This window comes from Schistocerca piceifrons, chromosome 6 (genome assembly GCF_021461385.2).
Source record: "Schistocerca piceifrons isolate TAMUIC-IGC-003096 chromosome 6, iqSchPice1.1, whole genome shotgun sequence".
Lineage (NCBI taxonomy): Eukaryota > Metazoa > Arthropoda > Insecta > Orthoptera > Acrididae > Schistocerca > Schistocerca piceifrons.
This window is the reverse complement of record NC_060143.1, coordinates 292200279-292227528: the sequence shown is the minus strand read 5'-3', so window position 1 is coordinate 292227528 and position 27250 is coordinate 292200279. Positions and strand designations below refer to the sequence as shown.

General features: G+C 40.5%; 1 protein-coding gene across 1 annotated transcript in view; it reads right to left on the bottom strand.

Annotated features, from left to right (window-relative positions):
• The window catches only part of LOC124802786 (probable ATP-dependent RNA helicase DDX27), a 90447-nt gene that overhangs the window by 18262 nt on the left and 44935 nt on the right, over window positions 1–27250 (bottom strand). The window contains exons 6-10 of the mRNA XM_047263786.1: window positions 15648–15731; window positions 15432–15559; window positions 15148–15345; window positions 14929–15073; window positions 5291–5425 (exon numbers count right to left, since the gene is read on the bottom strand). Coding sequence (XP_047119742.1) covers window positions 5291–5425; window positions 14929–15073; window positions 15148–15345; window positions 15432–15559; window positions 15648–15731 — 690 coding nt within the window. The remainder of the gene's footprint in view (window positions 1–5290; window positions 5426–14928; window positions 15074–15147; window positions 15346–15431; window positions 15560–15647; window positions 15732–27250) is intronic.

Genomic DNA, 27250 nt, shown 5'->3' with positions numbered 1-27250 from the left:
GAGTCAAAGGCTTCACTGCTCCAAGACTTGTGTCACATTAATGCAGAAGTATGACAATGCCCAATCCAGTAAATATATGAAGAATTTATATCAACATAATTTAATGCCATCTGCTGTTTGTGGGAAGACAGAAATGAATGACATTTCACACTGACACAGCAATAAATAATCATGTCTGAAAAATCTCTCCACCTTTTCAGTAGTATCTATTCTTTGCTGAACAATTTTTGCTGCTATCTGACTGCTGGCTCCTTCACCAGATAGTATACCCTTATATATTATTATCCAAGAAAGAAATACATGAATCGATATAAAAATAGCATCAATTCAGACTTCCCGCCTAAAATTGTAAATATGAATTACTCAATAGTTATAAAACAAGAAAAATCAAGGTAGGAGCATGTACAGAAAGAAAGATACGGACTGGATTAATATGAAAATAGATAGCAGTGTGAATTTGTTCAGCTTAATGGTAACTGCTCTCTGTCATTATGATATGACAACAAATGCGGCACACTTCAAACGTAAGGGTGAATTAACTGAAAATAAGATTGACTGCAGAGAACAGTTTACACTTCCACAGTAGGTTGATGGACCCCCTATATGTGAGTAGCTGAAGCTATTCTACAACTTTTGCTTTTTCATTGTGTGTTAGTCACTTATTTAAATGTCAACAAAATTCACTGTGGACTAAGAAAGACAAGAAGGAAAGTTAGGATTAAACATCTTATTGATAAAGAAGTCACTGAAGACACTGTACAAGCTCATATTGAATAAAGATGAGGAAGGAAATCAGTATGGCTATTTCAATGGAGCCAACCTGGTATTAGGCTTAACTGATTTAGGGAAACCACAGTTAACATCAATCTGGCTGGGTGAACAGGGATCTGAACCCAGCTTTTCCTGAATGAGTACAATATTACAGCCATTGAGCCACCTTGCTTGGCCAAATAATGAAATCTGACAATGACAGTAATGACTAAAGGAAAGTAAGACAATGATAGTGTATCTTTAAAGCAAGGCATCTGGACACAGTTGATGGATGAAAGAGTAGTAAAAAGTTATGCTCAAAGTGAATTTGTGTGTGTTGGGGGGGGGGGGGAGGGGGGGAGGGGGAAGAGCATCAAAGACACACGAGGTGTATTGTCAAGCACTTTTGTAGGACTGACACAATTTAGGACTGATTTTATACTGGAGAGTCATTGTGTAATCTTACAGGGGGTAATAAGGCAGCGATTTCAGGACTTAGTCATATTTGGTACATGGACACTTACATGTCTTAATACTAAAACTGCCCAATAGCACTGCCCTAACTCTAATCATTTTTGATAAATATGTGTCTGAAGGGTCAAGGATGTGTAATTAATCATTAGTCAGGCATTAATTTCTGTATTTTCAGAGAGCAATTACTTAGTAATGACTTGACCTACCTATTTCAATTTTTAATGCATCTAGTATGTAGGCCACTAAGTTGATATAACGTATAATAAATATGATACATCATTCAGACTTTTTATGAAAAACACTGAAAAACATACTCCTTTCCATGCTGTGCTTTAAATTTGTGATCTTTTAAAAAGGCATAACTTTGTACAGGTTAATAGTACAGACCACAACTTGCACACTGTAACTCTTTAGTACTACTATTAAGTATAAACATTAATGAAAAGTGTTTGGCATTGCAATTAATAGTTCTTACCTTTACTTAAAGGTGACTCCATCGGGAAAAAACATTGAATTTTATAGCAATTTTAGGTGCAAAGAAGAATATCCTAACTCACTTTATGAAAATGCCACTTGCACATACCATCCACACTCGACACTACAGTGTACTTGGTAACAAAATCCATGTGTATTTCTTGAAAAACTGTACCTAAAATATATGCAGTTGACTTGTGTGACAGAATTGAAAACAGTTGTGAGCTGAAAAGTGTTAACAATCATTTTTCTTAATGTATTTGTTGTGTTTCACTGTTAAATGTCTTTTCAAGGTAAAGAATTACAAGAGAGACCTTGGGTGAACAAATGTTGGTATATCCTTATTCAGTTAGCCTAAATTCTAAAATATTTGCAGTCGACTTGTGTGACAGAACTGTAAACAGTTGTGAGCTGAAAAGTGTTAACACTCATTTTTCTTGATTTATTTGTTGTTTTTCACTGTTAAATGTCTTTTCAAGGTAAAGAATTACAAGAGACACCTTGGGTGAACAAATGTGGTGATATATCCTTATTCTGTCAGCCTAAATTAAAAAGAAACTTCGCTGAAATAAAAGAAAAGATGCAAGCAATAATGAGTGACAGTAATAATTTTTTACATATATATCAGTGTATATAGACGTAAAAATTCTGCACAGAACAGTTTCATAAATAAATTCTGACATAAAGATGGAAACTGTATTTTCAAAATTCTTCCATCTTGCATATAACATTGTTTTTCTTGTCATCTTGATCGAAAAACAAAATAAGTTTACTTAAATGTACGAGACACAGTCTTTTCAATTCATTTATTGTAAAGAAACACAAACAGACATGCCAGCGCTTTCGTATGATAAGTCACATCATCTTTGTTTTTAAATATATTTTTCCCGCGTGGAATGTTTCCCTCTATTATATTGATATCATTTATTGTAAAGTTTATACAACCATGCACTGTGACTTCATAATGATGGGACATCCACCTTGCAGATAACATTAGAGAAGAGGACATAAAAAGCATTTTGCCTACTGGGCCATGGAAGGTATTGTGATTCAGCAGGAGACACACAGTTAATTTTAACATTTTTAAATTCATGTGACAGCTAGGAAATGTGTTGTATGTAGCAGTTTTCATCTTACTTGAAAGCTACATACTGCCCCAACAAAGATTTTTCACGAGCAGCCATAGCAACAGTGGTCCCATCTGTTACCTGTCGAAAGTCTCTTCATTAGAAAAGTGTTATCAGTAGTGACTAAAAATGTGTGGTGCGATAGTGTCCTGCAACTGTGCTCACTGTGCAGTACCTGTGTGCCAAGAAATTTTCATATAATTTGATACCCTACAAAGAAAGTATAAAAGCCTTGTATTTTGTGGGGTGCCCATGTGAACAACACAGAACATTTTTCCAACGTAATGGAGCTCCTCACTTAAAAATGAAGACATTCAACTCACAGCAAGGAGATTCTAGTTTCAACACTAGTTCCACTTTCATGACTAACAGCTACTTTCGGTGTCACAGAGCACATGGTATGTGTAGCAAGAAAAGTTAATGATATTAGAGGTGTAACTGCTTCTGCAAAATGGATAAGTGATTACAGATGTTAACCTGAAACTGTGAAACAAGACATAGTGACGTTTTATGAAAATGACAATTTTTGAAGACTCTGTGCAGGAAGGGAAAATTATGTTTCCACTATGGTAGATAACAAGGAGGATCACATGCAGAAAAGGGCTTATTATGAGTCATCTGAAAGAGCTGTACAGAAAATACGTGCCAACAACACATTCTTTGTTTCTTCGCAAGTTATCAAACCACATTACAGTTTCTTGGAACAGAGGTAAACAATCACACCATGCAATTCCAGTCACTACTATTAACACCTTTTTAATGAAGAGACTTTCAACAGATGCAAATGGGACGGCTGTTGCTATGGCAGCTCATGAAAATGCTTTGTTGGAACAGCTGCATGTGGGACAGTATGTGGCTTTCAAATGAGATGAAAACTGCTATACAGGACACATTTCCCAGTTATCACATGACTTTAAAGATGTTGAGATAAACTGAATGTCTCTTGATGAATCATGATTACATCCATGGCCTAGTAGGAAAGATGCTTGTTGGGTCCCCTTTCCTAATGTTATATGCGAGGTGGATTCTCATCAATACAAAGTCACAGTGAACGGTTGCATGAACTTGACATTAAGTGCTAAAAAAGATTGCAAGTCTTACATTTAAGTGAACTTATATAGGTTTTGGATCAAAATGTCAAGGAAAACAATATTATATGCAAGGTGGAGTTTTAAAAATACAATTTCCATCTTTACATTTGAATCTGTATATATCTACATACACTGGCATACATGTAAAAAATTATTAATGCTTCTCATCATTGCTTGCATCTTTTCTTTTATTTCACTAAAGTTATCTTTTTAATTAATTTATTTCACCACATTTGTTCATCTTAGCTGCCTCTTGTAATTATTTACACTGAAAAGACATTTAACAGCAAAATAAAATATATACATTCAGAAAATTGATTGGTAAGTCTTTTCAGCTCTCAACTGTTTAAAGTTCTGACCCACAAGTCAACCATAAATATTTTAGGTACAACTTTTCAAAGAATGCACATGGATTTTCTTCACCAGTTCCCTGTAACATTGAGTGTGGGCAGTATGTGTAAGTGGCAATTTGAATAAAGTGAGTTAGGATATTCCTCTTTGCTCCTTAGATTGTTACCAGATATGTAACCATTTCAGCATAAAATTAAACTGAGATTCAATTGTCTATGCCCCCCCCCCCTTCTTGGACTTAGAAGTTCATCACATTCGATATTTTTTTCCTGATGGAGTCATATTTTAAGTGAAGGTAAGACAATTAATTGCAATGCCAAATGGTGTTCATTATTATTTACACTTAATACTAGACTAAAGAGTCACAGTGCACAAGCTGTGGACTGTACTGTTAACCTGTACAAAGTTATACTTATTTTTTAAAAAAAATCACAAATTTAAAGCACAACTTGAAAAAAGTGTGTTTTTCAACATTTTTCATAAAAAAACTGAATGATGTATGCTATTTTTTATATATTACATCACCTTAGTGGCCCACATACGAGATGCAAAAAAGGGATGTCTGTGGGTCAATTCATTACTAAGTAGTACTTCATGTACCAAATACGACTAATTTCTGAAATCGTTACCTTAGGATCCATCAAAATATCTATGTTTTTACATGGAATGACCCAGAACATAATCACTGATCATAAGCAGGCAATTATGGTGAGTGTGAGAGTTATTTCTTTGAAAAGAAGATGGTCACTTTTGTTCCTCATCCATGTTCTACATGAGCTTGTGTACAGTCTCCTGAGACCTTGTTGTAGGCTTTATAAAAATTAGTGAGACATCACATAAGAAGATTAATGCGAAAGAAATGTACTTCATATACAAGGTGCAGTGTCTTTGCAGTGAAAATGTTCTCACATCAGCAATACCCAAACATTAAAAATATTCTTTACAGATAGTTAAGAATATAAACTTTTAAGCACAGAATGGAGACAAGAGAACTAAAATACAAAATTCCTTGAAGACACTTACAGTTTTTACTCCTCGAATGTCTAGACCTCGAGCTGCAACATCAGTTGCCACAAGAACGTCCAGCTCTTCATTCTTGAAACGCTTCAGAGCTTCCAAACGCTGAGGCTGTGTCAGATTTCCATGCAGTTCTCCAACCTGTTAAAACCAAAATTTAAATGTATACCAAACTGTCCATAAAGTTGGAATACTGGAATTACTGGCAATAAAACATAAGTACCATATGCCAAATAATAATGAATGGTCAACAGAAGGTAAAGTTTTCCTATCAGTGTTATTCTCCTTATACCTACAAAACAACGATAATGTCTGAAAATGAAACTTGCTACATGAACACAGATTCAAAATTACGACTCCAGTTGATACAGGGCAAATCTGTTCATTAACTAAAAATTTTGAGGAAAACAGTATGACAAAACGTCATTTTCAAACCTCTCTTTTACGCAGGGTTTCTATCCTACTGTCCGTCTTTCTGTTCAATCTCCTGTCCTCACACACATTCACACAAATCCACCAGCCTGTTATTTTAAATGTGGCTACATTATGCACTACTAGCTGTGCCACTCAGAAGCCAAACCAACTAACTCCAATTTTACAATTTTTCTACTTGTGATTATGAAACTTTCACAAACATTTATATTTTCAGTAGCCAAAATGTTTAACTCTATTCATTAATTCTTGCACCAGTAGGTGGCAATACTTTCTATGGCAACTTAATATTTCATTACAGCTTTGAGAGATCAAAGTTACTAACTACAATTTTCAAACAATGGAGACTCCAGGTAGTAATATCAACAATGTAGGAAAAGACAGATTGCTACTTACCATAAAGAAGACACCTCAAGTTGCAGACAAGCACAATTAAAAGATACTTACATACAGCTTTCAACCACAGCCTTCATCAGTAAAAGAGAGACACAGCATTCACACACATAAGCAGGAACACCACACACACACACACACACACACACACACACACACACACACACACACACACACACGTCCACAGCCTTCATCAGTAAAGAGAGACACAGCATTCACACACATAAGCAGGAACACACACACACACACACACACACACACACACACACACACACGTCATTCCAGTATCTTGTGTCAGAATGCAACATCATGTGGAATACAAGCAGCAATCTGGAGGGGGTTGGGAAGGGGAAGGGATTATGTACTGATGGGGAGAGAAACGAACACTGTCTTGTGGAGTGTGCACGGACTAGAATGCCGACAGGCGCAGAGTCAGGAGGTTAGGGGGCAGGGATGTGAGGACAAATGGAGCAAAAATGGAGAGGAGTGAAGAAAGATGGGTGGATGCATTGGCAGACAGCTGCAAATAAACAGGGAGGGAGATAAGAATGGGGATAGAGGAGGTGGAAACTGTTGGGACAGTATGTTACTGTAGGTTGACACCGGGATAATTATGGGAGTAGAGAATGCATTGCAAGGATAAATCCCATTTGCGCAGTTTAGAAAAGCTGGTGGTGGAGGGAAGAATCCAGATGGCTCAGGTAGTGAAGCAGCCACTGAAGCCACAGGTGGCCTGGCCCCTGATGGGATAGGATAAACTTGTGACGAGACTGGAATAGGAAGTGCTGGGTGGGTGGATTGGGCAGGTTTAGCACCTGTGTCTTTCACAAGGATATGATCCTTGTGGCACAGGGTTGGGACTGTGAGTGGCATAATGATGAACTAGGATGTTGTGGAGGTTGGGTGGGTGTTGGAACACCACTTTAGGAGGTGAGTGAAGTGTCTCAGGTAGGGTGTCCCTCAATTCAGGGCATGATGATAGGTAATCTAAGCCCTGGCGAAGGATGTGGTTCAGTTTTCCAGTGCGGGGTTGTACGGTACTGTTTATTTGCAGTATTTGCAGTATTTGTGAAGGTTTTTAATTCCTTATGGTGAATTTGAAGAAATCTACAATAGGTAGCCAACCAGAATTTGTGAACATAAACAAAGCTTTCCTATACTAAGTATTTGGCCCATCTGCCCAGAAAAGATAACAGATCTCACATCCCTCCTAAAATATATTTCTTCTGTGAAGCATGACTGCTAAAAAAAGCTAGCAGTCACTCAACAGGTACACAATACTTAGCTGTCAGAGAGCTGCGATATCATTTATAGTGATGATTACACACATTAGAAGTTAAAGTGAAAATAACAAGTGAATTTTTTCAGTCAAAAATGTGAGTAACTCCTGAAAAAATACAAATGTTATGTAGTTCTCAGTTCAGTTATTATCTATGTTGCGTTTTCTTCAAATTTGTACATGCACAAAATTATAATTATCATAAAATATTATGATGAATAGAAATTTGAGTCATAATTAAAGCTGATTGGAGCATGCAATGTGTAACTGTACATGGCATCTGATTTCTTGAAACCAACCATTGTCTATGAAGCATGGGATTTAATGTTTAACAAATGTTTTCATCAGAATTGTCTTGACTGCAGAAATCAATAACAAGGTCGACTGATTTCCAGAGCTAAGCAATTACCATCAGAACTAAAGACCAACTGAATACAGAGAATGGAAACAGTTACTTTAAATATGAGACAAAAGAGTGTTGTATCTGAAAGTGACACACAATTCATGATTTAAATCCAAAAAAAATTGTTTTCAGCAGGATAAATATATCACAAGTAAAAATCCTGTCATGGACAAATATCTTCCTTTAGATGAGGTCTACTGTCATTTTATTTCCACATCTCTATTCTATATTTGTCTGGTTCTCTCTCTACTGATATAATTTTTACTGGTGTTATAAGTATGACAAGAAACACAAAAGATATTTTGTATTTTGTGAACATTAGTCTGACACATTATTCTGTAATGCTGAATGGGTATATGTAGCAACTTTTTATCTCATATTTTACAGTAAGTTTTTGAGTGATCCTCATGTGTCAAGAGGGATCGCCAACCAAAGGCAACTGGAAATTGTACAGGTCTTCTAGGTATTCCTCAGCAAGGTACAGATGAATGTGCACCTCCAGATGTCTGTTTCACATGTTGACGTACACGCCAGGTCATAGAGGAAGATAATCTGATGTCAACTAGCTTGCTCCTGTCAGTATTCACACCCCCCATGGAGTGATTGGTGTTCATGATTCAGTATCAACAATAGTAGCAATAAAACTGTGAAAGATAGGACTGGATACTGACTGTAGACATCTAGTGAATTTTCACTGTATTTCACTATTAACCATTGATTCTACTCTTATTATTCCATCTACGGGTCATCACTGACTGTTGTCACAGTATGATCTGTGTTTGGTCTTCACTTAACCAATAATGTCACAACCACATGACAGTGCTGGAGGCTCTTCCTGTATCATCATCAATTTCTGCCAAAAGGCAGGTTTTCACATGGTAGTTCTCCTGCCTGTCTGGTCTTCTGCCATCCTCTTCAGGTCTGCATAATTTCCTCTTCCCTTTATGCCATCTATCATCTTGTATCTCCTTCTTCCTCTTAGTCTTCTCCCACAAACCAATCCTTCCAAAGAATTTGCCTGCAAGCACTCCCTTCTCAATGAATGTCCCAATCGGTTCTGTTTCCTTTCTCTTACAACCTTCAGCAGACACCTTCTCTCACCAACCCTTTCCAATACTCTTTCATTACTCACTCTTTCCATCCAGCTTACTCTCTTCCTGTATGCTTGGCAATTTGATATTATAATAAACCAACTACTTGAAACCAAAACAATATGCTTCATTCAAAGTCTATGAACTGTTCATAATGCACTCCCATAACACACTCCTCTTATTCGTACAAAGCAAAGTGTAATACAAAAATCACTCTTGCACCTGAGAATTGTCCATACATTGTTTGTAACTCCTCCAAGGGGGCCATTATATGCTATCTATATTTTTATTTGGCTGTTTTGAGGCAGTGTCAGGAGAAATGTAGAGAATACCCTCATCTCACAAAATGGGGGATATGTGTAGTGTAGGCAAGGTCACACCTTTCTTATGTAATGGTAGCTAATTTCTGTGCTACATATTAAGCCAGCTGCCATGATTACAACAATTGTCAGAGCTAATCTACATCTACATATATACTCCGCTAGCCATCAAGCGGTGTGTGGCTGAGAGCAGAATTTGTGCCAAAGTCATATCCCCCCCCCCCCCCCTCCCCTCTGTTCCACTCGCCGATTGCAGAAGGGAAAAACGACTGTCTGAACACCTCAGTACGAGGTCTAATTTCCCTTATCTTTGAATGGTCATCACTGCGTGATTTGAAAGTTGGTGGTAATAATATATGCTCTACATCCTCGGCAAAGATTGTATTTCAGAATTTAGTGAGCAGCCCCTACCATTTAGCGTGTCGTCTATCTGCAAGTGTGTCCCACTTCAAACTTTCAATGAAATTTGTAACGCACTCGCGATGGCTAAATGTACAAGTCACAAACCTGTGGTTAATGCACTCAACTCACATTCAGAAGGAGTGAGGCTGATATCCTCATCTGACCATCCAAAATTTAAGTTTCATGGGTTTCCCTAACTTGATTAACCAAATTCCAGGATTATTGCTTTAAAATGCCAAACTAGTCCAAACAAAAAAATTGAAACTCCTTCCCTGATGCATACTACAACCTGTACTGCTTTTGGTGGCAGAGGGATTACTTCACCACTGGTTTTCAAAGAAGTGAAATGACAGCCTAGCAGGTCAAGAGACTGCTGTTGCTATGCAACTGCATACACAATAATATTAACTATGGAATGAGAAATATCCTTGATACGAGTTTGTGTTATTTCCAGATATGTTGTGTCTTGGGTCCTGTTAGGGATGGCAAGTGAAGGGGACAAGAATATAGTACCAGAGAGAGTTCATCCTGGCACAGATAAACTGCACATGGAGGAATAGGTCACAGGGATTGGTATGGAGTGTGAGACATCAGAGGGAAACTGCTACGAAACAGTGTAAAAGAGGAGTCATAGTCTTACAGACATGTGCAAGGACCAGACAGAAATGGTGAGGAATAAGAGAGGAAGGAAGATTATGCTTCCATTAGCGGTGAGGCCATGAGAGGTAAAATAAAGGGTCGGATTAGACAAGGACGGGGAAAGAAATCACTCATGTCCATTTTAAAGCAATAATCCTGGAATTTGGCTTAATCAAATAAGGGAAACTTAAATTTTGGATCGTCAGATGAGGATATCAGCTTCACTCCTTGTGAATGTGACTTGAGTGCATTAAGCACAGTATATGGTTGGGACGAGCACAGAGCTAATGCAGGGCAAGGAGGGAAGGATGATCAGTCTTTTCTATGGACACAGTTTGGCTGTGGTCATTTATTTGAGTGTATAGGTGGTTTATTACAACACACAAATAAAAGAATGCACAGAAGTTGCGGTGGAGTTAGCATATGACCCAGATGCTCTTGCAGATGACCGTGGCTCTAAAGTGACGGAATATATCTGTCACAGGACAGGAGCAGCATGTACTGGGTGGATGTAGCTTGAGATTGGCTTTGACATGGGTCAAAGACACACATATGACCCTTGTATCAACAGTTCAGAACCAGAAGTAGCATAAGAATGAATATGCATATTTCATTGTCATGTGAATTCCAGAATATCACTTTACCAAGTTAATACTGAATTTACATTTTCCTAAGAAGTAATCCTGCTGTGTGTGTTTTGTCCCCCTTTTATTCTTATGTTGAGTGATGAACTGCAATGGTGGAATGAAATTCGCCCAGTGCAGGTCATGAACTGGACATTATTATGCCTGCCATGCCAGTCAAAGACCCTAAGAAGAGGAATTTCAAGATGCTGCACAGCTGCTGCTCTTCAATTCACAACACTGTTTAATAATGTAAGACATTTGTAAAAAGGTCAACATTCATACCGATGTCCACAGAGCACAAGGTAACATTACTGAAAGTTGTTGTTGTTCTGGTCTTCAGTCCCGAGACTGGTTTGATGCAGCTCTCCATGCTACTCTATCCTGTGCAAGCTTCTTCATCTCCCAGTACCTACTGCAACCTACATCCTTCTGAATCTGCTTAGTGTAATCATCTCTTGGTCTCCCTCTACGATTTTTACCCTCCACGCTGCCCTCCAATGCTAAATTTGTGATCCCTTGATGCCTCAAAACATGTCCTACCAACCGATCCCTTCTTCTAGTCAAGTTGTGCCACAAACTTCTCTTCTCCCTAATCCTATTCAATACCTCCTCATTAGTTATGTGATCTACCCACCTTATCTTCAGCATTCTTCTGTAGCACCACATTTCGAAAGCTTCTATTCTCTTCTTGTCCAAACTAGTTATCATCCATGCTTCACTTCCATACATGGCTACACTCCATACAAATACTTTCAGAAACGACTTCCTGATACTTAAATCTACATTCGATGTTAACAAATTTTTCTTCTTCAGAAACGATTTCCTTGCCATTGCCAGTCTACATTTTATATCCTCTCTACTTCGACCATCATCAGTTATTTTACTCCCTAAATAGCAAAACTCCTTTACTACTTTAAGTGTCTCATTTCCTAATCTAATTCCCTCAGCATCACCCGATTTAATTTGACTACATTCCATTATCCTCGTTTTGCTTTTGTTGATGTTCATCTTATATCCTCCTTTCAAGACACTGTCCATTCCGTTCAACTGCTCTTCCAAGTCCTTTGCTGTCTCTGACAGAATTACAATGTCATCAGTGAACCTCAAAGTTTTTATTTCTTCTCCATGGATTTTAATACCTACTCCGAATTTTTCTTTTGTTTCCTTTACTGCTTGCTCAATATACAGATTGAATAACATCAGGGAGAGGCTACAACCCTGTCTCACTCCTTTCCCAACCACTGCTTCCCTTTCATGCCCCTTGACTCTTATAACTTCCATCTGCTTTCTGTACAAATTGTAAATAGGCTTTCGCTCCCTGTATTTTTCCTCTTCCACCTTCAGAATTTGAAAGAGAGTATTCCAGTTAACATTGTCAAAAGCTTTCTCTAAGTCTACAAATGCTAGAAACGTAGGTTTGCCTTTTCTTAATCTTTCTTCTAAGATAAGTCGTAAGGTTAGTATTGCCTCACGTGTTCCAACATTTCTACGGAATCCAAACTGATGTTCCCTGAGGTCCGCTTCTACCAGTTTTTCCATTCGTCTGTAAAGAATTCGCATTAGTATTTTGCAGCTGTGACTTATTAAACTGACAGTTCGGTAATTTTCACATCTGTCAACACCTGCTTTCTTTGGGATTGGAATTATTATATTCTTCTTGAAGTCTGAGGGTATTTCGCCTGTCTCATACATCTTGCTCACCAGATGATAGAGTTTTGTCATGACTGGCTCTCCCAAGGCCATCAGTAGTTCTAATGGAATGTTGTCTACTCCCGGGGCCTTGTTTCGACTCAGGTCATTCAGTGCTCTGTCAAACTCTTCACGCAGTATTGTATCTCCCATTTCGTCTTCATCTACATCCTCTTCCATTTCCATAATATTGTCCTCAAGTACATCGCCCTTGTATAAACCCTCTATATACTCCTTACACCTTTCTGCCTTCCCTTCTTTGCTTAGAACTGGGTTGCCATCTGAGCTCTTGATATTCATACAAGTGGTTCTCTTCTCTCCAAAGGTCTCTTTAATTTTCCTGTAGGCAGTATCTATCTTACCCCTAGTGAGACAAGCCTCTACATCCTTACATTCGTCCTCTAGCCGTCCCTGCTTAGCCATTTTGCACTTCCTGTCGATCTCATTTTTGAGACGTTTGTATTCCTTTTGGCTGCTTCATTTACTGCATTTTTATATTTTCTCCTTTCATCAATTAAATTCAACATTTCTTCTGTTACCCAAGGATTTCTATTAGCCCTCGCCTTTTTACCTACTTGATCGTCTGCTGCCTTCACTACTTCATCTCTCAGAGCTACCCATTCTTCTTCTACTGTATTTCTTTCCCCCATTCCTGTCAATTGTTCCCTTATGCTCTCCCTAAAACTCTCTACAACCTCTGGTTCTTTCAGTTTATCCAGGTCCCATCTCCTTAGATTCCCACTTTTTTACAGTTTCTTCAGTTTCAATCTGCAGTTCATAACCAATAGATTGTGGTCAGAATCCACATCTGTCCCTGGAAATGTCTTACAATTTAAAACCTGGTTCCTAAATCTCTGTCTTACCATTATACAATCTATCTGATACCTTTTAGTATCTCCAGGATTCTTCCAGGTACACAACCTTCTTTTATGATTCTTGAACCAAGTGTTAGCTATGATTAAGTTATGCTCTGTGCAAAATTCTACAAGGCGGCTTCCTCTTTCATTTCTTCCCCCCAATCCATATTCACCTACTATGTTTCCTTCTCTCCCTTTTCCTACTGACGAATTCCAGTCACCCATGACTATTAAATTTTCGTCTCCCTTCACTACCTGAATAATTTCTTTTATCTTGTCATACATTTCATCTATTTCTTCATCATCTGCAGAGCTAGTTGGCATATAAACTTGTACTATTGTAGTAGGCATGGGCTTTGTGTCTATCTTGGCCACAATAATGCGTTCAATATGCTGTTTGTAGTAGCTAACCCGCACTCCTATTGTTTTATTCATTATTAAACCTACTCCTGCATTACCCCTATTTGATTTTGTATTTATAACCCTGTACTCACCTGACCAAAAGTCTTGTTCCTCCTGCCACCGAACTTCACTAATTCCCACTATATCTAACTTTAACCTATACATTTCCCTTTTTAAATTTTCTAACCTACCTGCCCGATTAAGGGATCTGACATTCCATGCTCCGATCCGTAGAATGCCAGTTTTCTTTTTTCTTTCTCCTGATAACGACGTCCTCTTGAGTAGTCCCCGCCCGGAGATCCGAATGGGGGACTATTTTACCTCCGGAATATTTTACCCAAGAGGACGCCATCATCATTTAATCATACAGTAAAGCTGCATGTCCTCGGGAAAAATTACGGCTGTAGTTTTCCCTTGCTTTCTGCCGTTCGCAGTACCAGCACAGCAAGCCCGTTTTGGTTAATGTTACAAGGCCAGATCAGTCAATCATCCAGACTGTTGCCCCTGCAACTACTGAAAAGGCTGCTGCCCCTCTTCAGGAACCACATGTTTGTCTGGCCTCTCAACAGATACCCCTCCGTTGTGGTTGCACCTACGGTACGGTCATCTGTATCGCTGAGGCACGCAAGCCTCCCCACCAACGGCAAGGTCCATGGTTCATGGGGGGAGGACTGAAAGTATGATATTAAATTATCATGAAAACAAGAGATTTTAAACTAAGTCAATAATAAAAATTCAAATTTGGTGTTTTCGGTGTTGGCTGCTTTTTGAAAACAGTCACCAATCGTGTACTCAAAAATAAAGAGAAAGAAACATTTCACCATTTTACTGGGCCCAATGAATGACAGTCAAACTTCGAAAGGGACGTGTTTTTGACTGTTCTAGTATGTTGGGATATTGGGGTGCTAAAGAGGGCAGGGATTTCAAAGGGGAGGGGGGAACAACAGCAATCCTTTAAAATAATTTTAGCACTGTAATCATTTGCAAATCACTATTGCAAATCCTAATACATAAAGTTCATGCTTCACAACCTGCTCCTGCGAATTTTCACAAAATGCACAATATGTATGAGAACCAAAGAAAAAACTACTGTAGAAGTTATGGCACACACCTTAATACCCAAAAGACCAAGGAGAATGTGCAGACGGTGTGCTTGCTTTTTTGTCTGAACAAATACTATGACATGGTCTCTGAAGGTACGACACACAAGAGCTGCCAAAATCGCTTCACGATCTCCTTCCCGTTCTTTTCTTATCCTGCATAAAATGCAAGGTTTAGAGTAAGATAAAACCCATCAATGTAAAATAATGAGATCACTAAAAAATACTACCTTACAAATTCTTGGCGTAGATTAAAAGCTACATTTTGATTACTATCAACAAATATCTTAACTGGCTTGTTAAGAGAGACAGCAGCCAGATCTTTGACTTCCTCTGTCATTGTAGCAGAGAACAGCAATGTTTGTCTTGTCCTAGCACACTGCTGTATTATCTCCTTCATCTGTTCTGCAAAATTTTCATCCAGCATTCTGTGAAGAGTAATATCATAATGTATCTAAGGAACACAAATTAATTACAGATGTATCAAAACATAAAATCTACTGTATTAACTTACCGATCTGCTTCATCAAGAATCAAGACTTCAATACTGTCCAAGCTAAATGATGGTGTATTCTTCAAATGATCGATAAGACGTCCAGGGGTAGCAATTACAATATCTGGATTTTTTCTCAAAACATTCTCCTACAAAAATAATGCTACATTTTTACAAATATGAGGACAATGCAAAATGCTAAAAAATAACAATAAATTGAAGACACAGATTTGTTACCTGTATTTTCAAGTCAAGACCACCAACAGATAATCCAACATCTACTGTAGTGAACTGTGCCAGCTGCTTCGTTACTTGATATACCTGCCAATAAATGTAAATATTTTGTACACTGCTGTGAAGATTAATTATGGAAGATTGTACTGCATTATAAATTTTTTGCAGGAAAGCAGAGGGAAATATTATTATAACAATTCAAAGTGGAAAGAAAAAGCTGATGCTATTGTTATCTTCAGCTCGAAGACTGGTTTGATATAGCACTCCATGATAGTCTACCCTGTGCAAGGCTTTTTTCATCTCCGCATAACAACTGCAACCTAAATCCTTTTGAGCCTGTTTATAGTATTTAACCTTGTTCTCCCTCTACAATTTTTATGCCACACACACTTCCCTCAAGTACCAAACTGACAATTTCTTGATGGTTCAGGATGTGTCCTGACAGCCAAACTGTTCTTTTAGTTCAGATTGGCCATAAATTTCCTTTCTGTCCAATTCAATTGAGCACCTACTAATTAGTTATTCGATCTACCCATGTAATCTTCAGCATTCTTCTGTAGCATCACATTTAAATAGGTTCTATTCTCTTCTTGTCTAAACCTGTTTACATTATGTGTTTCATTTCTTCACAAGGCTATTCTACAACCAAATACCTTCAGTAAATATTCTGTGACATTTAAATTTATGTTGTTGTGGTCTTCAGTCCTGAGACTGGTTTGATGCAGCTCTCCACGCTACTCTATCCTGTGCAAGCTGCTTCATCTCCCAGTACCTACTGCAACCTACATCCTTCTGAATCTGCTTAGTGTATTCATCTCTTGGTCTCCATCTATGATTTTTACCCTCCACACTGCCCTCCAGTACTAAATTGGTGATCCCTTGATGCCTCAGGACATGTCCTACCAACTGATCCCTTCTTCTTGTCAAGTTGTGCCACAAACTCCTCTTCTCGCCAATTATATTCAATACCTCCTCATTAGTTATGTGATCTACCCATCTAATCTTCAGCAGTCTTCTGTAGCACCACATTTCGAAACCTTCTATTCTCTTCTTGTCTAAACTATTTATCGTCCATACTTCACTTCCATACATGGCTACACTCCATACAAATACTTTCAGAAACGACTTCCTGACACTTAAATCTATACTCGATGTTAACAAATTTCTCTTCTTCAGAAAAGCTTTCCTTGCCATTGCCAGTCTTTTATATCTTCTCTACTTCGACAATCATCAGTTGTTTTGCTCCCCAAATAGCAAAACTCCTTTACTACTTTAAGTGTCTCATTTCCTAATCTAATTCCCTCAGCGTCACCCGATTTAATTCGGCTACATTCCATTATCCTCGTTTTGCTTTTGTTGATGTTCAACTTATACCCTCCTTTCATGACACTGTCCATTCTGTTCAACTGCTCTTCCAAGTCCTTTGCTGTCTCTGACAGAATTACAATGTCATCAGTGAACCTCAAAGTTTTTATTTTGTTTCCTTTACTGCTTGCTCAATATACAGATTGAATAACATCGGGGAGAGGCTGCAGCCCTGTCTCACTTCCTTCCCAACCACTGCTTCCCTTTCGTGCCCCTCGACTCTTATAACTGCCATCTGGTTTCTGTACAAATTGTGAATAGCCTTTCGCTCCCTGTATTTTACCCCTGCCACCTTCAGAATTTGAAAGAGAGTATTCCAGTCCACATTGTCAAAAGCTTTCTCTAAGTCTACAAATGCTAGAAACGTAGGTTTGCCTTTTCTTAATCTAGCTCCTAAGAAAAGACGTAGGGTCAGTATTGCCTCACGTGTTCCAATATTTCTACGGAATCCAAACTAATCTTCCCCGAGGTCAACTTCTACCAGTTTTTCCATTCGTCTGTAAAGAATTCGCGTTAGTATTTTGCAGCTGTGACTTATATTTCATTAAAAAATTCTCTTTTGCAGAAATGCTTTTGCTGCTGTTACCAGCTTGCATTCTATATCTTCCCTAATGTGACCTTTATCAGCTACTGTACTGCCCAAATAGCAAAATTCATCTACTTCTTTTAGTGCCTCATTTCCTAATCTAGTTCCCTTGGCATTGCCTGGTTTACCAATTTACCCGATTATAAGACAAACCCTCCCCCCCTTTTTTTAAGAGACTTCTTGAGAAAAATTTTCTTTTTAACATATTCTGATTAATCAAAAGTACAAACTTTCTCTTTTTACAGTTAAGATAGCCTATTCTAAAATTACGCCATTTACTGATTGTCTACATTTTGATAATACAAGGAGAAATAAAATAAGCAAAGAGAAACTGTTTACATTAATTGTTGTCTTCACTACCTGTTTTGTTTACTTCAACTACCATCTGTGGTATCACCATTTTTCATCATCATCATCATCATCATCATCATCCTTACAGGACATCTGTGAAACTTACATCTTCATTGTCACAAATATTTGGCTGTTTCTTCTAAATATGTTGCAAATGCTGTGGTTCTGATTCTGGTAGGACCTGAGAACACTACTGTCTTTTTCTTTTTTCCCCCCTGAAAATATAGTGAATTATAAAACATTACAATATCTCTTGCTTCCAAACATATTGTCTGCCCACCATCTCTCATTGGCTTTGACATATCTCCAATTGTTCCCATCATACCACATGGTGAACATCGACAACACTGCTGCATGAAACATGTAAGTACACCAGTGGCCCCAATATAGACTTTTAGCAAATTTTGCAGAAATGTATGCTACCTTTGAGCATTTGTGTAATTTTAAAGTCAATTGAATTCCAAATGCAAATGGATTCACGCAAACTGCAGATTAAACATGCTAGATGTTAATAAAAAACTGAAGTATGCTGTACACATTCCCACTGTTGGTAACGCCTGTTTCACTCTGTACCATCCAACATTTCGTAGTGCTGTGCTTGAGCGACAGTGAAATGTGAACAGCTATATCTTCCAGAGTACAAGTCATACGTAACAGCAGCAACTAAAATGTAAACAAATGATTGCAATCACAATTCATTCCAATTCTCAAACCCATGATGTAGTTACGTCTGTTGATAATATCTCCAAAACAGATCTGTCCACTGTGATTTAGTCTTGCGATAACAATTCCAGTCAATATAATGTGATTTATTTCATTTTTTGGACATTTAATTCTGGATTAATTGTCTTTCTCATTTTGTCCAAATGCCATCAACTTGCTCCAAAGCTGATTAACAGCTGGTAATGTTTTTCCACAGTATTCTAATACCTGAACAGCGATCAAATTTCTTATTTGCAACCCAAGTGGCAATTAATTATAGTTTCTCATAAACAAATAAAGCTGACTTCGGTTCAGAATCAAGTAATGGTTTTTGAAGGAGAAGATTTTTGCCTCTGAATGTTGCCATTATTTAAAAAGCAGCATAAATGTTTATATATTGTACCCATATGTATGAGAACTTTAATTACAAACTTTCTCAAATACCAACAAAAGTTTGTAAGTTCATAGAATTTAATATTATTTCCTCCAGTGTTTCACAAATTGTAAGTTTTAAGCAGAGCATTCGGTTGTTGTAATCGCTAGTACAGAGTTTCTCGCATATCTCTTGTACTAGCACCACAAGTGAAATGTCACATAACTGGTTGAGCAAGGTCAATACTGTATCGAGTGCTTCAGCGTACTGGGAAATCTTGAGCCTATTTGAAGGCTTGCATTGTTTGCTTCATGCTACCTTTTGTGATTGTTCAACATAAATTTGTATGAAACATCAATAGCCAAAGCTTCAGCCATATATGTAATACGATTCGTATATTAATCTATTACACATTGTAAAAACATTGACCTCAGCAGCAATTGTGTAAACTGTGATCATAAGATGACATCGTATTTTTTGAATGATGAATTGGAGGAGAAACCTCATCCTATAATCAGGTAAATATAATTTGACTACATTCAATTTTCTTTCATTTACTTTCGTAGATGTTTATCTTGTTGTCACTTTTCAAGACTAGTCATTCTGTTGAACTGATTTCAAGTCAACTGCTATCTCCCACAGAATTACAATGTCATCAGCAAATCTGAAAGATTTTATTTCTTGTCCCTTTACTACCTTTACAAATTTTCCTTGGTTTCCTTTACCGCTGGGCCAATGTACAGTCTGAATAACACTGGGAAGAGAGTAAAACTATGTCTTACTCCCTTGCCAACTACTGTTTCCCTTCATGTCCATTGACTTTTAAAACTGCAGTCTGGTTCTATACAAGCTGTATACGACCTTTTGCTCCCTGTATTTTACCCCTTGCAACTTCAGAATTTCAAAGAGTGTATTCTAGCCAACACTGCCAAAAACTCTCCAAATGCAGCAAATGCAATAAACATATTGGTTTACCTTTTTTCAATCTACTTTTTGGTTGGTTGGTTTAAAAGAGGGGACTAGGGACCAAACTATGAGGTCATTGGTCCCTTGTTCCTAATAAAACAATGCCACAAGTGTGAGAATAAACCGGATGAGACATATAACACAAAACGGAAAGAATGGAAAGACCACAAGAACGAAGGAAAGGCAACGAACACTAAAATGAACAAAAGAAGACAAGAAAAACAACAGAGAGATGAAAGAAACATTTCTAAGAGAATAAAACAAGGAATCAGATTACAGTGGCTGGCCGACAACAAAAATAAAAAGGAAAAGCCAGCCACCCTGCAACACATTAAAACCTCCATCCTAAAAGCACTACGGTGGAGGACACAGAGGGGCAAAGGACATGCGCTAAAACTCAGATCGAATGATAAAACCCACCCTCACAGATGAAATGTAAAACTAAATCAGGCGATGAGGCATTGTCTGCTAAAATCAATGATAACAAGTCCAGCAACCGAAGATGAAGTCACAGGGCAGCCGAAAAAGGACAGAACAGAAGAATATGGGCCACTGTCAACTGAAAACCAGTCCTAAGGATTGATATGTCTTCCACTACAGTGAGTGAATCGTCATGAAGGTAAAGTTCTGGGTCTGGATGAACAGTACGACGTTGACAGAAGTGCACGACACATGACTTTGCAGCTGAAAACTAGAAGCCGTGGGCTACAGCCCATGAATGCGCCTTGTGGATGTCTCACTGTAGGTGACACTCAGCAACACCGGTACTGGAGCAGCAGTACGAAATGTAGAAGTCGTCTGCATACCGAGAAGGTGAGACGGAGGGGCCAACAGCTGCTACTAGACTGTTAATGGCAACTAAAAACAGAGAGACATTCAATACAGAGCCCTGCGGGACTCCATTTCCCTGGATATGGACAGAACTATGGGAGGCACCAACTTGGACATGGAAAGTACAGAGCGACAGGAATTTTTGGATAAAAATCGAGAGCGGTTCCCGGAGACCCCACTCATACAATGTGGCAATGATATGATCTTGCCAGGTGGTGTCATACGCTTTGTGTAGATCAAAAAAGAAAGCAACAAGGTGTTGGCATCTGGAAAAGGCTGTTCGGATGGCAGACTCAAGGGACACAAGATTATCAGTGGCTGAGCGACCCTGGCGGAAGCCGCTCTGACGTGGAGCCAGCAAGCCACACTGCAGGACCCAACCCAACTGCTGACATACAATACATTGCAGCAGATGATGATTAGTGTTTTAGGGCGCAGAACAACGAGGTTATCAGCGCCCATTCCCAAAAGAAATGTTGACGAGTGCAGCCAAGATCTGTTAAACAAGGATCAATTCAGAGCCGATCTTTGCGAGAATTGGAAATGTTCAAATTGCAAGATTGGACACAGCACATCAAAACAGGTAGACAAAACTAAAAATAAAATATCAGTGCAAAACATGGTCGGACAGAATCCTTCACCGCTCGCAACTTTTTATCCCTCACTTCCAGCCACTGAGCCTCCCACCAACGCATGACTTTCCGAGTCATGAATGATGTTATTGCCTGCAGGGGGACGGAACAGCGAGCAGGAGGTGGGATGGAGCAAGCCTCCTTGGCAGCCGCGTCTGCAAGTTCATTTCCAGGAATCCCTATGTGCCCTGGAACCCAGCAGAAAATTACATCCTTACCCTGCTTTTGCAAGAACAGGAGTGCGTCCTGCACTTCTTGCACCATCCGATCTGCTGGGTACATCTGTTTAAGAGCGTGTAGAGCACTTTGGGAATCGGAGCAGATGATGAATTTCGTGCCATGATGTCGTCGCATATGCTCTAATGCTTGCAGAATGGCAAACAGTTCTGCATAGTAAACTGAGAACTGCTCTGGGAGCCCTATCCTACGGACAGTATCGGGAAACACAGCAGAGCAGCCCATAAAATCCCCCTGTTTAGACCCATCCGTGTAAACAGTAATAAAATCTGAATGGCGGTCTAAAATCTCAGTAAATTTAATTTTAAAAAGGTGGTCCGGGGTATAATACTTCTTGTAAGCAGCCAGATCAAGAAGTAATCTTGGCCTTTGTAGTAGCCAGGGAGATCCCCTACTCCATCCCTGGTGGATGACCTTAATGCCCTCCGGGTGTACTGACTTGAGACTCTCCTTTGCACGGATGCCAAACGGCTTTGTTGCATTCGGTTGGTGGCAGAAGACGTTCCAGTGCCAGCTGTGAAAAGGTGTTGGATGCCAACGAAAGAGGAGTGGACTTGGCCCTGTATGCTTGCCGTACCACGAGGAGAAGACACCGAATGGACAGCGGAGGCTCTCCAGCCTCGACAAATAGACTAGTAACTGGACTAGTGCGATAAGCCCCCGTTGAAAGCCTAAGACCCTCATGGTGAATCACATCCAATATTTTGAGGTACGAAGGTCTTCCAGATCCATAAGCTTGACATCCGTATTCCAGTCGAGGTCTCACAAAGGCCTTATAAAGTTGGAGCAGACGTGCCCTGTCAGCACCCCAGGACCTATGACTGACGCATTTAAGGACGTTTAAAGCCTTGAAACAGCGGACCTTTAGATCCTTTAGGTGTGGCAACCATGTGAGCTTCTCATCAAAAATAAGCCCGAGATATTTCACTTTTCCCATAAAGGTGAGAACAGTGTCTCCTAGTTTTAAAACAGGGAGATTAAAAAGAGAATGGGAACGGTTAAAATCTACACAAACACGCGGTTAAAATCTACACAAACAGTCTTCTTCAAAGAGAATTTAAAGCTTGTGGTCTTAGACCATTTCTCCAATCGCAGGATTGTCAGCTGTAATTGGCGTGTAGCAGCTGTAAGGGAGGAAGACGAACAGAAAATGGAGAAATCATCCACAAACAAGGAGCGCTTGTACGGGCCGTCGTACCGTGGACGCAATACTATTGATTGCAATTGCGAAAGCTGTCACACTGAGGACACTTCCTTGAGGGATACCGTTCTCCTGCTTAAAACGGTCAGACAGGACATTCCCAAGCTTATACCTAAAATACCTGTCCGACAGAAAGGATCTGATGACTGTGGGTAAACGCCCACGGAAACCCCACTCATAAAGCTGCCGCAAAATGTTATGCCTCCAGGGAGTATCGTACGCCTTCTCGAGGTCGAAGAAAACCCCGATAAGGTGTTGCTTACGTAGGAAAGCATCTTGTATCAGAACCCACACCAGGTGCCTATTGACCATACGCTCAAATGTCTTTCCTACGCAGCTCTTGAGACTAACGCTACGATAACTACTGGGATCGGTCCGATCCTTCCCTGGTTTTAAAAGTGGAATTAAAATCGATTCTTTCCAAAAACTGGGAAAGTCACCTGTCTTCCAAATTTCATTAAAAAGTTGAAGGAGGACTTCCTTTGACCGCAGATCCAACTGCTGCAGCATGCTATACGATATCAGGTCTGGACCAGGTGCATTATCCCGAGATACTGACAGTGCAGAGTCCAACTCCCACAAAGAGAAAGGCTGGTTGTATTCCTCAGTGTTGTTTGAATGGAAATCAAAAGCAGCCCGATCCTGTGTACCCCGATAGCGATGAAATTCTGGGTCCTGGCTAGAATCGGCCGTAATAGTTTGAAATGATTCTGCCATTGCCCGGGCGATGTCTCTTGGAGATGTTAGGAGACACCCCCGCTCATGTCTAGCTGCTATTGGCGGTCGAGAGTATCGCCTTGAGATCCTCCTAATGGCTTCCGATACTTTGCTTGAAGATGTGGACCTACTGATGGAATTCAGGAACTCTTGCCAAGACCTCCGTTTACTCTCTCTAACGATTCTTCTCGCCCGCGCCCGTGCTATTCGGAAAGTTGCCAGATTCGCATCAGTAGGGCACCGATGGAATCTTCTCAAAGCCGCCCTTCTGTCTCTGATTGCAGTACGACAGTCATCATTCCACCAAGGGACAGGCTGCCTCACAGGTGTTCCCTTTGACTTTAGTATGGATACATCAGCGGCATGGTGCATCACCGCAGTAATGTGATCCACCCAATCCTGGACGCCTTCACACTGTTCAAAAACAGCCAACTGCCTGTAGAGCGTCCAGTTTCCATTCCGGAACAACCATTTCGGCAGCTTTGCGACACGACCCATTTCAACTGGCAGATGGAGCCAAATAGGATAATGGTCGCTGTCATGAAGGTCGTCGTCTACGACCCACTGAGCAATGTCCGCAAGCACAGGCGAACAAATAGAGAGGTCTATGGCAAAGGACGAACCTGAAGCGGTGCTAAAATGCGTGGCCTGACCTGTGTTCAGCAGTATGATGTCGGAAGTCCTGATCAACTGCTCAATCATCTGGCCTCTGGAGCAGGTGTTGTTTGAACCCCATAATGCATTATGAGCATTAAAATCGCCCAAAATGAGAAAGGGATGGGGTAGCTGATCAATGAGCTGTGCGAGGGCTTCACTGTCAATGAGCTCAGCGGGTGGTAAATACAAGGAGCACACTGTGACATTAACATGGGCCAGAATCCGAGCTGCAACCGCTTGTAGCATTGTGGTTAAGACCACAGGTGAGGAGTGGAATGTGTCCTTAATGAACACTGCCACCCCACCCTGCGCTCTATTACCAGTCATGTCGTCTCTCCTGTACAAGTGATATCCTGTAAGTACAGGTGTGTCATTCTCTTTAAAATGTGTCTCTTGCAAAGAGATGCAAAAGAGGTTTTCCTGCACTAACAGCCGCAATTCTTCAAAGCGAGTTCTGACTCCATTCAGATTCCACTGAAGTATGGGAGCCATATCAGCGTTCCGATTTAGATTTCCCCCTGTCTGCGCCGTGCTGGTGAGACACCTGTGGAGCGAGTGGCAGCAGAGGGGCTGCCAGGTTCTGGGGAAGAGGTATCAAACTCCATGACGATTTCCTCCTCATCAGTCAGGGATGCCGTGACGACATCCGATAGTGCCTTTGGCAGGTTTGACACCAAACGTCGTGCCCCTTTCCCTGGTCTCTTTTTCTTGGTGGAAGTCCGGGATGGGCGAAGTGGAGAGGCACTCGGGTTCTGGAGGGCCTTCAAAGTCTTCGCTGTAGCTTTCTCTGCAATAGCATTTGGTTCAGTCGGAGCGGCCTGAATAGCTATATCTTTATTGGTTGTGCTCTGGCAGGTACAAACGAACGTACAGGTATTGGTGGAGAATACTGCTATGCTGGACATGGTCTGCGTTGAAGCATCTACTTTTGACGCACTCTTTTGCACCAAGGATGCATAGGATATGGCAAAGACAGGGGGTTTTGTCGCCTTATACTCTTTTTTGGCTTCCGCATAAGGTATGCTTTTTGTCACCTTTATCTCCTGAATTTTTCTTTCCTCCGCAAAGATGGGGCAGTCTCTGCTCCAGACGGGATGGCTCCCAGAGCAGTTGATACACAGCGCTGGAGATGTGCACTTGGTCCCAGCTTCATGAGCTGCCTTGCCACATATACTGCAGGTCGGTTCACCCCCACAACTCATCGTTGTATGGCCAAATCGTTGACATCTGAAACATCGCATAGGGTTAGGTATATAAGGCCTAACCCTAAGTCGGAGGAAACCAGCCAGAACGTATTCAGGCAAGACAGGCGAATTGAAAGTCACAATGAAGGTGGCAGATTTCTCAACAACTCCATTATTCCTACGTGTCTGTTGTTCCACATCTACAATCCCCATTCTTGCTTCAGCTCTTCTACCTCGATATCCATTAAATCACGGCAGGTGACAACACCTTTACTGGAGTTGAGGGAATTGTGCAACTCGACAGTAATATCATACTTGCCTAACTTGGTTGACTTTCGAAGCAGCTCCACTTGCTTTGCCCTAGTAGTCTCAAATAACAGGGTACCATTCCTCAGGCATTTGATAGATTTCAGTGTACCTGCGAGTCCTTCTAAACCTTTATGTATATAGAAAGGAGACACTTTTTCAAATGAGCCCTCCTTCCCCTTAATCACGATGAAAACATTGTCATTTATGGCTCCATGAGCCCTGTTACTCTGTTCTATCTGCTTATCTGGAGGACTAGCCTCCCTCATGCGCTTTACTGATTGCGAAGTTGGTGAAGGGAAATACGTGGTTGCCATGTGCGTCCCACGAGCAGCTAGGGAACTAAATGTCCGCCCAGATAGAGCCCCGCACGCCTGGGTAAGCCTTATACAACTGAGGTGTGGTAGGTTCCTCAGAGGTCGCCCGCTAGCGACTGTTCCACTTCAACAGCCATGCATCTTATCGGCGCGCAGCACACCTTAAGATTGAAGGGTTTTTTATAGAGGTATGTACCATCCTCGCGATCCAGGCAATCAAGCCAAGATCCCCGGTCCCTGCGACACACAACATTCCACCGTTGCACCACACGGTGATCGCTGAAGCATGCCCAGAGCTTACGGTGTCAGAGGACTGGCGGCGCACACCAGTCCACAGCTCGGGGACCCCAGGTTCGCCAAGCCCGTACCCAGCAAATGAATGCTGAGTCCCCTGAGGGGACATTCCAGCAGCTTACAAAGACCATTGGTGAGGCTGATGAGCTGATAGCTATCCACATCAATCAGGTTTTTACCGTGTTTGAGCACCGGAATGGTGGTGCTCTCCCGTCATTGTGATAGAAGGATGCCATCGCACCAGATCCGGTTGAAGATGAGGAGATGTCACTTGTAGTCAGATGAGAGATGTTTAATCATCTGGCTGTGGATCTGATCAGGCCCAGGAGCTGCGTCGGGCAATGTGCAAGAGCACTGAGGAGCTCCCACTCTGTAAATGGGGCATTATAGGATTCACTGTGGCGTGTAGTGAATGAGAGGACATTCCCTTCTAGCCGCCGTTTGAGAGTGCGAATGTCTGGGGGATAATTTTCCGAAGCAGAGGTTTGAGCAAAATGCTCAGCTAAGTGCTCGGCAATCGCATTTGTGTCGGTAGATAACACACCATTTATGGTTAACACCGGGAACACCTGTTGGGGTCTGGTTCACGAAAAGACGTTTCATCTTTGCCCAGACTTGGGAAGGTGACATATGGCACCCAATGGTCGAGACGCATCTTGACCAACATTCCTGCTTCCGTTGTTTGATAAGTTGGTGAATGCAGGCACAGAGCCATTTAAAGGCTATGAGATGCTCCAGCGAAGGATGCCATTTTGGAACTCACTGACACTCCTTAATCGCTTCCGGCAACCACCAAGAGACTGCCTTACACCTTGGGCACCCTAAAGAGCGAAGGATCGTGTTTTCTGCCGCAGACACAATTGTTGTAGTCACCTGCTCAACCATCA